Raw genomic sequence first — 14,633 nt, 5'->3', positions numbered from 1 at the left:
ATCTCATGCTTCCAACCTTAGCCTGTTCTACTCGTTTCCCTAGAACGCCCTCTCGAGGATTAATTTATGGGAAATTGTTACAAATGCTTCAACACTCAGCTTCAAGATCCCTCCCCTTGGAGAGTTCTATGGTCTTGCCGAATTTGTTCAAGCACAGTATCTGAGAGCCTAAATTCATGCCATCACTAACTTTCTGTATGAGACTTGGACAAGCTACTTAACCTCTTCTCTCTGAGCCTTAGTTTCAAAAGCTGCACAATAGGTCTAAGTCCTTTCAGAGGAGTTGAGAGGATAAAATGAAACAATGTGTGCCAGGTGCCAAACACAGTCTCTGCCACATGGCAATCTCTCCACCCAAATGCACAAGCCATCAGTTGCCTCTTACCAAAACACACAAAACAATAGATGATTTTATTTTATAAAAAGCTGCCATATGCCAAATATTCATAGTTCCATATTTTTTGTTGTATTTCACATTATGAAATAGGACTTAATAAAATATTAGGTTAGTTTTTTTTAACAAAAACGATAGCTTATTCCTCAACCAACACATCATCTACAGAGTTAAAATTAGCAGAAAAAAAAAGAGGACTTTCCAACCCAAACTATCATCAACCTAAAAATAAGATCATTAATGGGGTGAAACATGTTAAGCAAAGTAGAAGTCCACCATTAAATCTTGAATCTCAAAAATAACTTCAAATAATTTTAAAGTAACATATAAAATAATTTGTAATGTTCAGTACTATATTCCCTGGTAATCAAACATGTTTGCAACCAGAAGACACTCAGTAAAAGCTGGGCATTATAACATAATCTGACATAAAAGCAAACAATAATTCATTATGTTTATTATATTACATAGATGAGGAATTATACTATTTACAAAGCACTGGCATATATGAATGTAACACACCCTTTGACTTTAAGAATAACCAAGTAAGAGGGATTTTAGAGGAAGATCCCAAGGCCCAATCAGGAAATGTGTAAGAAGTCTGACCCCAAACCCAGATCTTGAGACTGCAAGTCAAGACTGCTCTTCGCCTACTTCAAGTTCCTGCCACATAGTCACCACATGATACTAAAATGTCAAAAATGAGAAAAATAAATCTTTCACATTGTATGACTGAGTAGAAAAGTGAGGCTTTGCAGGTAACCTAAAAATACAGTGAGACAAAATTCTAAAAATAGAGAACATCACAATAGAGGTAAATGTCAGTACAACTCCTATCATGATATCAGACAATAGAAGATTTTTTGAATTCATCTGATTGCATCTTAAAAGGCTCTACCAAAATATCTTTACCCCTGTGCCCTCAAGTTACTACAGCTAAATCACCTTGGCCACCGGTCCTTCACTTCTGCAAAGATGGCATTCCAGCGCTGGTTTAAACCTGCCAGCTTGTCTTTCAAGAAGCTTCCATCCGTGGGGGAGAGTTTCTGTACAATCCCCTCCCCAGTTCTGTTTAGGGCTGCAAAACTGGGCTGATGGCTGCTGATCCCCTCTTCAAGTTCCTGTAACAGAGTACAACTCAGGATGAACTCCACTACTTAACTATGCAATGGATGCACAAAGCTACTATGTGTACCAGGTACAGTTTAAGTGTTAGAGAAAGTCCTAGAAGAATCTTTCTGCTCATGAAAAAGGCATTTTAAAACACTTTACTAACATCTCAATCAACACACTAAATGGAATAATCTATTTTGAAATCTAACCCATTCTCCTGAACGTCACCATGCAAAATACACTGGAAGAGGACAACCAATAATGTAAATAACAGCTGTTTATATTGAAGCCTAAGCATCAATTATGTTTGAGTAAAGTGGACTGTTTCTCTTCTTCCAAATATGTGCTTGAAAGCATTTCTAAATGCATATATATGTATAGACCACTACAACTCCTATGTCCCAGCATATGTAAATAAACCTCAGTGTGTATTTTATTGAGATATGGCTTTATAACTCTGTAAATTTTTAAGTAACAAACTAAAAAAGGATATTGTAAGGTCAAATTTAAGTTCTTATCTATAACTCTAAAAGTAAAATTCATGAAAATTAACATGCTCATGAAAAAAATAAAAGCATGTTCTAATTTCTTTTTTTTACATGTTCTAACTCCTTGCGAGACTTCTACATAAAGTAGATTTTAAGGATTTAATAAAAGAGAAAATATCTTTAACAATGTAAACTGAAATTTTGCTTGCTTTGACCATTATTTTTAAAGACCCAATATTAACAGAACTGATTTAGCTATTATGTTATATTTCCCTGAGACTGAATTAGATTCACATGAGCAGTGGCCCTGACTCAGCTCCAGAATAATTTCCTTGTATGAATATTACCAATTCTGCAAAGAAAAATAAGATGAAGAGTATTAAAGTACAGAAAACAGGTGAGATATGCAGATATCCTTCTGTCCTTAATAAAGTCTTATATACAAAATTTAACAAATGTTACACTGAACATAAAACCTTAAAGATAAATTTTTTTTCCATTAACCATTAAAGAGCACTTTTAACTTAAATTTTTAAAACCCTAATTAGAAATTGTAAATGCCAAAAAAATAAAAAATAAAAAATAAATAAAAAAAATTCTAAACGCCAATGTTTCTTAAATTTTGGAACTTGGAAAGGAGAACTGGAACAAATTTATAGGTTCTCTACATATTCCTGAAAAGTTAATATATTTAGTCCTTCCTTTCAAAATCAGCCTTAAATGGCACATCCTAAAGAAATGTGCCACCTGTTGAGCAGACCCCTACCCTCTGATGGAGAGCACTCACCTGCTGGTGCATCCTAGCTTTCTCCAAGTCAAGGCCACCATCGGGAGTAAAGCTTTCAGCCAATAACTCTTCAGCCTCCGTTATCCACTGTGTGAGGTCATTAAGGTCACAGTGGAACTGTCTCCATTCTTCTACAGCCCTATCAAAATGACTAAAGGACAAAAAACAAAAGAGGTTTCCAAAGTTTCCAGGACTGTCTAGAGGCAATTTTTCCAACATGGAAATTCAAGTCTCATCGAAACTGAATGCCCCCAAACAAGTGAATTCACAGCTCACTGATCTCTAAGACCAGTTTTCATGAAAGATTATGGTTAATGATGCCTCTTAGAGAAACATGCATCATATCAAGAAGATTCCTGCCCTGCCCTGTCTTAACATGTGGGCATACATATACAAACACACTGGGCAGCTTTTTACCTGAAAAGACAGCCTGCTCCAGCTTGGAAAATCAAGATTGATTAGCTGCAGCCACACTAACCCACCCAACTTTCCATACTTAACATGTTAAATACCATGAAATGTAAAATATGATTAATTATTCTATTTTCTTATGGGGAAAAAAGAGGAGTTTTATTTCCAGAATACGTAGTTCCCAGCTAGAACAAAATCTAAAAGGCGAAAAACCCCCAAAGTTTCCTTGCGCTCTATTATCTCTGTGTTATGGACCCTATTGTGTCCCCCAAAATTCATATGTTGAAGCCCTCATCCCCCAATGTGACTATATTTGGAGAAAGAGGGAATTTAAGGAGGTAATTAAGGTTAAGTGAAGTCATAAGAGGGGAGCCCTAATCCCAGGAGACGGGTGTCCTAATAGGAAGAGAAACAGACACACAAATGGATCATTTTCTCTCTCTCTCTCTCTCTCTCTCCCCCTGCAAGAACACAGAGGAAAGGCTACAATGTGTAGGCACACAGTGGGAAGGTGACCATCTGCAAGCCAGGAAGAAAGGCCTCATTAGAAACTAACCCTGCTGGCACCTTGACCTTAGACTTTAAGCTTCCAGAACTGAGAGAAATGTGTTTGCTGTTTAAGCCACCCCATCTGTGGATGGCATCTTAGGATGGCAGCCTCAGCCAGTCAATACCCTCTGTGCAATGGCTAATGTGGAGTGTCCCCTTTATCTGATAATAGAACAGTATGGAGGTGCTCACATAGCATAGAACTGTTCGTCAATGAAAGAGCTATCAAGATTTCTATTTAAACATAACTCCTTTAGAAAGGAGATAAAGTCACACTACACTTCTTGTCACATTTGGAACACATTAAGTTAGAAGAAAAATCTTTGTTGAATTAAGAAAAATCTTTGTTGAATTAGGATCCTAACAAATTTCCCTATGCCTTTTCTTTTAAAGTAGCACTGCTAGGAGAGGGTTAGATGGTATCCCTGAGATTTTAACAATATTTCAAAAAATAATGAAATGGTCCCTGGCATCACTAACTCCTAAAAATGTTCATGTTCCCTTCTTCCATGAAAATCACTTTGAAAATGCTGTTAATATTTTTTGAGTGCCCAGAGAGAAGCAGCATTCTATTGGGCATGACAAAAATAAGAGCACTTCTAACACATCACTAAGAGAAGATATAGAGACAATTTTCATGACATTTCATAAAACTATGCAATAACTAAATAACAAACATAGATGCTAACTTTTCAAATGTTGCAATAGTGAATAGAAAATTGCTAAAAAAAAAAAAAAAGGCTGCCTCAAAGATCTGAAGACCTTGAGAATACAAACATGACATTTAGTAACAATAAGTATCATTGTAATGGAACATAAATCTCAAACTAATGTAAGCAGCATAGCTATGGATTAAATAGGAAGTCAAAAGAAAGAAAGAAAGGAAAAAAGAAAAGAGAAGAGAAGAGAAGGGAAAGAAAGAAAAGAAAAGAAAAGAAAAGAAAAGAAAAGAAGAGGAAAAGAAAAGAAAAAAAAGAAAAGAAAAGAAAAGAAAGAAAAGAAAAGAAAAGAAAAAAGAAAGAAAAGAAAAGAAAAAAGAAAGAAAAGAAAAGAAAAAAGAAAAGAAAAGAAAGAGGAAAGGAAAGAAAGGAAAGGAAAGGAAAGGAAAGGAAAGGAAAGGAAAGGAAAGGAAAGGAAAGGAAAGGAAAGGAAAGGAGGAGATGCATGTTCAGGTAGGACTCACAAAGCCATCATCACCTCCTCTCTAACCCAACCAGCTTGCAGAGGAGGCAGCAGAGTATTGTGATGAGCTGTGGACCTCCAGAGAATCAGACTCCAAGTCCCAGCCTTACTGCAGCCTTGATTTAGACCTGAACTATAAGCATATTTGTTTGTTCTCTCTAATATTTCAGCTGGTCTTGCCATCTTCCCCACAAATTCTTCTCACCACCGATGTACCCTATCTCTGGCAATGGTACCACCACCTACCTACATCCTCAAGCCCAAGACTTGGGATTCAGTTTTTACTTCTCCCTCTTCTTTACTCTGGACACCCCACCAATCACATTTTACTGATTCAACTATTTAATTCTCAATTTTTCCCTTAATCTCTACTTCCACAGTCACTATCCTAATCAAGTTATTATCATGTGAGCAGCACAGATAGGTCCCCTTAGCTCTCAGTCTTGTCTTCTACCGTGTATTCTACAATCAGCAAACTCTCATTCCCTTGGTATAAAATACTGTCATGGCTCCCTACAATTACACATGGATTTTTCTAATACTGTAAATATATTTCCTCTTCCTTATGATTTTAATAACATTTTCTTTTCCCTAGCTTACTGTATTATATGAATACAATATACAATACATATAATATACAAAATACATTAATAAACTATGTTACCAGTAAGGCTCTACTCAACAGTAAGCAGTAATAGTTAAGTTTTGGGGAAGTCAAAAGTTATACACAGACTTTTTAAAAAGATTTTATTTGCTTATTCATGGAAGACACAGATAGAAACATAGGCAGAAGGAGAAGCAGACTCCCTTTGGGGATCTTGATGCAGGACTCGATCCCAGGACCCCAGGATTATGACCTGACCAAAGGCAGACACTCAACCACTGAACCACCCAGGTTCCCCCACATACTTTTTATTACGTTGCAGGGGCAGTCAGTGCTCCTATCCCCATGTTGTTCAAGAGTCAACTGTACTTAACGTGATATATAAGGTCCTTCTAATAGAGTCCCTTCAGACCTTTCTAGTTTCATCTTTCTGCTATGAGTTCTAACTCTGTTGGACTATTTTCATTTCCTCAACAGCAGTGCACTCACACGTGCTCTCTCTCTCTCTCATCTTTGAAGGTTCTTAGCACGGTCCTGTATTTTCCCCACCATAGCACTATTTAATAAGTGCCTGTCATTATTTTTCTACTATGTACATTTGGACCCTGAGACAGAGACTGTATCTATTAGTACATCTGCATTATAACCCTTTTATAACTACTTATATGTAGCTACTTATATGAATACCTTGAATTAGTCATTTACTCAGTAAATATTGGTCAAACAGATGGTGCATGGACAGACGGATAGACAAGTATACAGAGGTAGGTGGATGGGTAAAGTCTTAAAATTGAATTTCAAAAACTTTTTAAATAATAGAAAAAGAATGACTGAGAAAATTAAGAAGGAAAACTACTCCTTGCAGAAGATGGAATTCTGAGTAAGAATCAGAAACTGGAAGGAAAAAAAAAAAGAATCAGAAACTGGAAGGTAAAGAAAAATTTAATCAAGTTTGTGTGACATGAATGAAGGAAATTCTTTCTGAGCAATATGCCCAAGGTATAAGAAATTAGGCCACCTGGAGAACACTGTTAAAAAGCTTCTAAGTTCAAGATGAGAGGTCTGAACTTTGTTCACCACCAAAGGAAATAAAGAGGATGAATACCTGAGAAGACATTCTTAGGAGAGAAGATACATGATGATCCAAGGATCCATGATAAGAAGGAAGAAATAAGTGGCTCAAAGAAAGGGAAGAAATTCATCCAGAAAAAGGGGGTTTCATTATTTACCTAAGATGGTTGGAAAACTACTTATTTGGAAAAACATGAAAATTAATACCATGCACCAGTGTTAAAGAGGCATAAGACAGTTTTCAAAGAAAGATGATTGATTTATATTTTCATGGTATTTATCTTACTTTTACGACAGGTCAACAAAGATGAAAAGCTTTTTTCCCCATAGATTAGTTTTATTTCTTTTTCTGTTTGTTTCAAGTTTTTCTTTTTCTTTTTTTTTTAATTTTTATTTATTTATGATAGTCACCCAGAGAGAGAGAGAGAGAGAGGCAGAGACACAGGCAGAGGGAGAAGCAGGCTCCATGCAGCGAGCCTGACGTGGGATTCGACCCCGGGTCTCCAGGATCGCGCCCTGGGCCAAAGGCAGGCACCAAACCGCTGCGCCACCCAGGGATCCCTCAAGTTTTTATTTAAATTCTAGTTAGTTGACATATAATGTAATAAGTCATTTCACAGAAAAACACATACCATATGATTTCACTTATATGTGGAATTTAAGAAACAAAACAGATGAACATCAGGGAAAGAAAGAGAGAGAAAGGCAAACCATAAAACAGGCTCTTAACTATGGAGAACAAACTAAGGGTTGCTGAAGGTGAGGTGGGGGGAGGTATGGGCTAAATGGGTGATGGGTAGTAAGGAGGATACTTGTTGCAATGAACACTGGGTGTTGTACATAAGTGATGAATCACTAAATTCTACTCCTGAAGAAGTCTGAAAAGTTTTATAGGTCAAATAGCACAGGGACCTCGTATAGACAAATGGACTTGGTGATCACCCTCATGTGATTATAACTGATAACTGAAACCATGAAAGTACAGGATGTTTTCCATTGCCTAGATGTTTTATGGAAAAAAAAACAGAATATACAAAAGTTCTCACTATTTGTGAAAGATGGATAAACATGGATAAAGAAAAATAAACATTTAGGATAGGGTACTAAAGTTGGGAGAGAATGAAAATTAAAAATAAGAACATAAGGCATCCAAGTGCTGGAATAAAATAAAAGAGATAACCCTCTAGCAAATGTAATCAAGTTAACAAAGGACAGAAGATAATAAAAGTTATGGTAGATGAGACTTTTCGAGCATAAGAAAATATAGTTTAGTGCTTAAAATTTTTGAAAATTCCCATGGAATAAACTCTTTTCTAAAAGGTAACATTTTTATAATCAAGAAAATGGCAGAATTTCTGCCATCAGTATTACTAGTCCACAATGTTCTTGACATTTTACCACATTAGCCAAATGCATATATACGAATAGGAAGATTTTTAAAAAGAAGTTATCATTATATACAACTGATGTGTCAATATATACAAAAGTCAACAAAATAAGTTTTATACTCACACACACACATGCACACACACCCAGAGTGTAGAAGAAAGCTATCACACACCAACTCTATAGCAACAAACAAGAGAAACACAAAACTACCAGAAGACAGGGATCTGCAGGAACTTTCCTCAGGGACAAAAGTGCTAGCAGATGCCATTTTTTCTTGCCCTTGCCCAAAATAGATAGCCAGATGCTGCTGGAAGCTAATTCTGACACTCTGCATCCATTCACCTTGCTAGCACCATATGCCCTATCCTGGCATTCCCATGCAGACCCACACAGTCAACCAATTCACCTGGGCAGGCATCCCTCTAACGTGACTCCTGACCTGAGGAGAAGACACACACCAAAGTGCCCACACTTTCTGCAGTTGGGCCTTTGAGCTGGCTATAAGGAACAAGCCCTGTCCTACTCTGCACCAGCAGCTGTTGCCACAGCTAATTGCAGAGAGCCAGGCTATGTGTTGGCCCCCCCACTAACAAACCCAAGGAGGCTGCACCCAGGTCTCTTCATGGGTACAAACCCTGCCCAGTGGGCCCATAGCAGGCAAAGTAGGTCACTGTAGCCAGCTGGGCTAAAGGCTAGCCTGACACACAAGCATGCCAAAAAAACCATAGCTCAGCCACAACAGGAGGGCTCATGCAGTAGTGTAGGACTGCATTACAGGGCAGTACACAAATCCAATGCTTTCAAGACTAGGAGATGTAACTGACCTACCGAATACACAGAAACAAACATAGAGAGGCAGACAAAATGAGGAAACAGAGGAATATGTCCCAAATGAAAGAACAAGACAAAATCCCAGGAAAAAATCTAAACAAAACTGATAAGCAATAGGACTTATAAAGATAGCAAAGTAATGGTCATAAAGATACTCACCAGACTTGACAGAAGAATATTTGAACTCAGTAAAAACTTCAACAAGAAGATAGAAATTATAAAAAATAATCAGTCAGAAAACTAATGAATACCATAATTAAAATGAAAAATATACCAGAGGGAATCAACAGATTAGAGGATGCAGAAGAATGGACCAGCAATCTGGAAGCCAGCGGAATGGAAAGCAACCAAAATGAACAGCAAAAAGAAAAATAATAAAAATAAAATTGGGAATAGATTAGGGGAACTCTGAAAAATCATCAAATGTAATAACATTCGCATTATAGGGATCTCAAAAATAGAAGACAGAGGGGGCAGAAAATTATTTGAAGAAATAATAGCTGAAAATATCCCTAACAATGGGAAGGAAAAGACATCCAGGTCCAGGAAGCATAAAGAGTCCCAAACAAAATGAACTCAAGGAAGTGAACACCAAGACACATAATAATTAAAATGGCAAAACTAAAGATAAAGAAGAAATCTTAAAAGCAACAAGAAAAACAAACCATTACATAAAAGGGAAATCCCATGAGGCTATGAGGTGATTTTTCCACAGAAAATTTGCAAGCCAGAAGCGAGCGGCATAATGTATTTTAAGTGCTGAGAGGAAGAAATCTATAATCAATACTCAACCTGGCAAAGTCATTCAGAATTGAAGAAGAGACAGAGTTGCCCAGACATACAAAAGTTAAAGGAGTTCATCACCATTCTTCAAAGTAAAAATAAAAGGCCACAACTAGAAAAGTAAGAGAATAATGAAAAAAAAAAATCACTGGTAAAAGCAAATATACAGTCAAGACTTAAATGTGAAATCTGAAACCATAAAAATAACATAGGCAATCTCTTGGACATTGGCCATAAATATCCATATTTATGGATATGTTCCTCAGGCAACACACACACACACACACACACACACACACACACACACAGCTAAAATGGAACCACACCAAAATAAAAAGCTTTTGCACAGCAAAGAAAATCATCAAAAAAAGAAAAAGAAGAAAGAAAGAAAGAAAGAAAGAAAGAAAGAAAGAAAAAAGAAAAGAAGAAAAAAAGAAAAGAAAAAAGAAAAGAAAAGAAAAGAAAAGAAAAGAAAGCAACCTACTGAATGGGAGAAAATATCTGTAAATGATTTATCCAATAAAGGGTTGTTATCCAAAATCTATAGAGAACTTCTACAACTCAATCCAAAACAACAAGTAATCCCATTAAATTGAAGAGGATCTGAATAGACATTCTTGCAAAGAAGACATCAGACAGCCAACAAACACATGAAAAAATTGTTCAACATCACTAGTCATTAGGGAAATGTAAATCAAAACCACATGAGATATCATGTTACACCAGTCAGAATGCCTAGTATCAAAAAGATAAGAAATAACAAGTGTTGGAAAGAATGTAGAATGAAGGGAACCCTCATACACTGTTGGAGGGAGTGTAAATTGGGGCAGTTACCATGGAAAACAGTATGGAGGTTCCTCAAAACTTAAAACAGAAATACTACATGATCCAGGAATTCCACTATTGGATACTTACCCAAAGGAAATGAAAACACTAATTTGAAAAGATATACGCAACCCTATATTTGTTGCAGCATGATTTTAATAGCCAAGATATGGAAGTAACTTATATGACCATCAATAGATGAATAGAGATTTTATACACACACTCACACACACACACAATAGAACACTATTCGGCCACAAAAAAAGAATGAGATCTTGCTATCTGCAACAACATAGATGGACCTAGAGAGTATTATGTGAAGTGAAGTAAGTCAAGCAGAGAAAAGACAAACACTGATGATTTCACTTATATGTGGAATCTAAAAAACATAACAAATAAACAAAACAAAACAAAACAGACTCATAAACAGAGAGAACAAATTGGTGTTGCTGGACAGAAGAGGAGTAGGAGAAGGGATGGGCAAAATAGGTGAAAGGAATTAAGAAGAATAAACATCTAGTTATAAAATAAGTAAGTCATGGAGATGAAAAGTACAGCATAGGGTATATATTTAATAATACTGTAATAATAATGTTGTATGGGGCCAAACAGTGACTATATTTGTTGTGATGAGCACTGAATAATGTATGGAATTATAAAATCACCAGGTTGTACACCTCAAGTTGATATAACACTATATGTCAAAAATACTTCATTTATAAAAGAAAAAAGAGAAAAAAAGTAAAGCACAAAACTACCAATAATAGTCCTGGGGAGAGAGGTATAGATAAACCTTCAAATCTTTACTGAGAAGACAGAGAAGAATTCAAAAAATTAGAAAAAAAACTATATTTCAAATTGATCACGTTTTCACAAATTGGTTTGAAATGACAAAAATTTTACCAGAAGAAAAATATAGAAAAATAATATGAATTTAAAGTTAGAATAATTAGGGAAAGTACATTTTCTGGATATACTCAAAATAATTTCCTAGACATACTGGATAAAAAAATTTTCTGGATATGCTACTCGAAAATATTTTATAATGCTTTAAAAATGGAAGTATTATGGTATAAGAGTAAAAATGACAGTGTGATAAAGTAAATTAGAAAAATTAAATAAAAATGAGCTATGAGAATACACTTAAAATTTATAATAAAGAAATTATCACCAAAAATAAGGAAAAGCTAAATTATTCTACAAAAAGTATGAGAAAATTAGTTGTTCATATAAGAAAAATAAGACAAAGCAGATTAGTGTTTCTTAACCCAGATTATACCAAAAAAATGAACTGAGGAGTGTTTAAAAGGTAGGATGCATGAACTCTATCTACTCTTGTTACTAAAGAGGCAGTGTACAGAACCACCAATGTGGAGGCTTAACCCAAAATACATACCATAATAAAATTCAGATGGGTTAGCTATTTAATATAAACTTCAAGTCAAATAAAATTGTCCTTAAAATATACATACTTAATCTCATAATTAAAAGGTAATTTATATGCATATAAACAAAACAAAATCACAAAGGAAGACTTATGAGATATGATTATATAAAATTAGAACTTCCATATATAAAAAACACCACTAACAAAATTAAAGGGCCCATGAATAAACAAAAAAATATGAATAGTTAATATCCCTAACTTTTGCATATTAGTAAGTAAACAGTAATATCATGATAGAAAAACAAGCAAGGAGGATCACCTAACAATTGACAGAAGAAATAACACTGGGGTCAGTAAACATATATAAGAATATTGAAATCTCACTGATAACCAAAAAATGAAAATAGGAAAATAAAACTGAGATGCAATCCATCACAACACAATTATCAAAAGTTTGTCCAAAAAACAAAAACAAAAATAAACCGTTGATATTAACCAGATTCCATAAGATCCCTTTGACAAATATGGTTGGCAGATATATGACAACTAATTTCATGATGCAATCCAAATCCTCATTAAGTTAAAAGTTATGCTTTAAAAGCCTTGGGATGCCTGGGTGGCTCAGGGCGTGGTCCTGGAGTCCCAGGATAGAGTCCCCCATTAGGCTCCCTGCAGGGAGCCTGCTTCTCCCTCTGCCTATGTCTCTGCCCCCCACCCCTCTCTCATGAATAAACAAATAGAATCTTTTCAAAAAATAAACAAATTTAAAAAACTAAAAGCCTTAAAAGTTATGCTTTGAGGCACCTGGGGAGCTTAGTCAGTTAAGTATTGGCCTTTGGCTCAGGACATGACCCCAGGATCCTGGGATCAAGCCCTCCATGGGGCTCCCTGTTCAGCAGGGAGTCGGCTTCTCCCTCACCCTCCACTTGTACACGCACATGCATACGTGTGCGCTTTCTTTTTCCCACTTTTTCAAATAAAATCCTTTTAAAAAGTTGCTATGTTTTAACAAATTACTCATTTTCTAATAATCAAATCTAATGAAGCAAAACTATGCATAAAGATGTATGTAAAAAAATTCTCTAAACATACAGACATGATTTTAAAAATCCATAGAAAGGAATACACCCAAAGGCCATTAACAGTGATCCGTTCAAGGACTGTATACTCACTTGAAATATGAGGGCTAAAACAAACAAACAAAGACAAAGTACATGAGGCTTAGTTTTTGTGTGTGTGTCTCTTAAGTTTTCCAATACCTTTTTCTGGTTAACTTTCCTCTTACACACAGTACTTTATATTGGGCTATTTCACACCTCACTTGCCTTTCCACCACATACACAGCTACTGGCAAAAATCTTATCAGTTTTTATTTCTACTTGCTTTTTTTAAAAAGATTTTATCTATTTAAAATGAGAAACAGAGAGAGAGAGAGAGAGAGAGAGAGGCAGAGACACAGGCAGAGGGAGAAGCAGGTTCCATGCACGGAGCCCAACATGGGACTCAATCCTGGGTCTCCAGGATCACTCCCTGGGCTGAAGGTGTCGCTAAACTGCTGAGCCACCCGGGCTGCCCTTATTTCTACTTATTAATAGGCCTGGTCAAAATCTAGGAAGAAGAAGACTCAAAAAACATTAAGCAAAATTATTTTTAAAAAACAGTTTTGGGTTATACACAGATTCAAATTATCAATAGCTATTTCTGTTCTTCACTTGCATTAATCATCAAGTGTGTTTCAGAGATGTATTAATGAAAATCTTTTTTAAGTTTTTTAAAGAAAATGAACACCATTTAGATACTAAAAATTAAAGGTGTTTCCTTTAATTATCTAAATATTATGTTGCAAATGATCATCTATGTGTGATGCAATTCCTCTTTCTTTAAGGAACCACACTCATCACAATTTATTAAACAAGGCATAGGACAAGGATGTGAATCTTAGCTTATGTTATTATGTTATTATGTTATGTTACTAAGCTTACACTTAATCTTAGCATACATATGACCTTTGTCATGCCCATGAACCTATAGACCTTTTTAGGAAAAGTAGGTATTAATTTAATTTACACATACCTTTTACGATCATTGTACATTCTATTAATTCTGTCCCATTTTGCATTCAACTGAGTAAGTGTGTCCCGGATTTGAATGGCTTCAGGTCCAGAAGCTTCGAGGATAACATCTGGTTGCTTTTCATGAATAACTGCAATCTGTTCCCCAAGTTTGTCCAGTTGTTCTTTGATATTCTACAAATATATTATCACACATCAATAAAATTCAGCAAAGAGACATGAAGAATGAAATCCCAGATCAAAAATTTATCTTGCATAACATTTATTTAAAATATGAGACATAATAATTGTTGCTCATCAAAACTGAAAGCTTTTTAATGAAATAATACCCCATATTTGCCAAAGTGTGAGAAATACTACCTAATATCCTAATGGCAGAAAAGAAAATCCTCACAGTTGTTCAAAGCAGTATTTGTACAATATCAAAAGCCTCAATATTCTGTAAAGGTAATGAAATGTTTGAAGCTGGAATGATTTATATTTTCAAATAGCTAACAATGCCAATTTAAATGACAGAAATAAGCTATCAAACCTATCAAATCTAATAGTAATTTATTGGAAATTTATATGTAAGCGTAATCAAATTATATGAAAAGGCCTTGATGATATTTAAGAGTCTTATAAATAACTAAAAACTTCCCAAGTCTCTATTAACTTTAAGCAACATGCTATTCCATACCCTAAAAACTGGCCAATCTTAACTTGTTATAGATTACAACATAAATGCTGATATTGTACATCAACTGA

The 14,633-nt window shown here is 35.3% G+C and overlaps 1 protein-coding gene across 10 annotated transcripts in view; it reads right to left on the bottom strand.

Annotated features, from left to right (window-relative positions):
- UTRN (utrophin) overlaps positions 1-14,633 on the bottom strand; it is a 497,949-nt gene that overhangs the window by 268,596 nt on the left and 214,720 nt on the right. For all 10 annotated transcript variants that reach the window (XM_072826596.1, XM_072826601.1, XM_072826576.1 and 7 more), the window contains 3 exons: positions 13,888-14,060; positions 2,783-2,933; positions 1,340-1,515 (listed from right to left, as the gene is read on the bottom strand). In XM_072826596.1, the coding sequence (XP_072682697.1) occupies positions 1,340-1,515; positions 2,783-2,933; positions 13,888-14,060 (500 nt within the window). The remainder of the gene's footprint in view (positions 1-1,339; positions 1,516-2,782; positions 2,934-13,887; positions 14,061-14,633) is intronic.

The sequence above is a fragment of the Canis lupus genome, chromosome 1, assembly GCF_048164855.1.
Source record: "Canis lupus baileyi chromosome 1, mCanLup2.hap1, whole genome shotgun sequence".
NCBI lineage: Eukaryota > Metazoa > Chordata > Mammalia > Carnivora > Canidae > Canis > Canis lupus.
The sequence above is the reverse complement of the archived record's forward strand: the minus strand, read 5'-3'. Positions and strand labels throughout refer to the sequence as shown.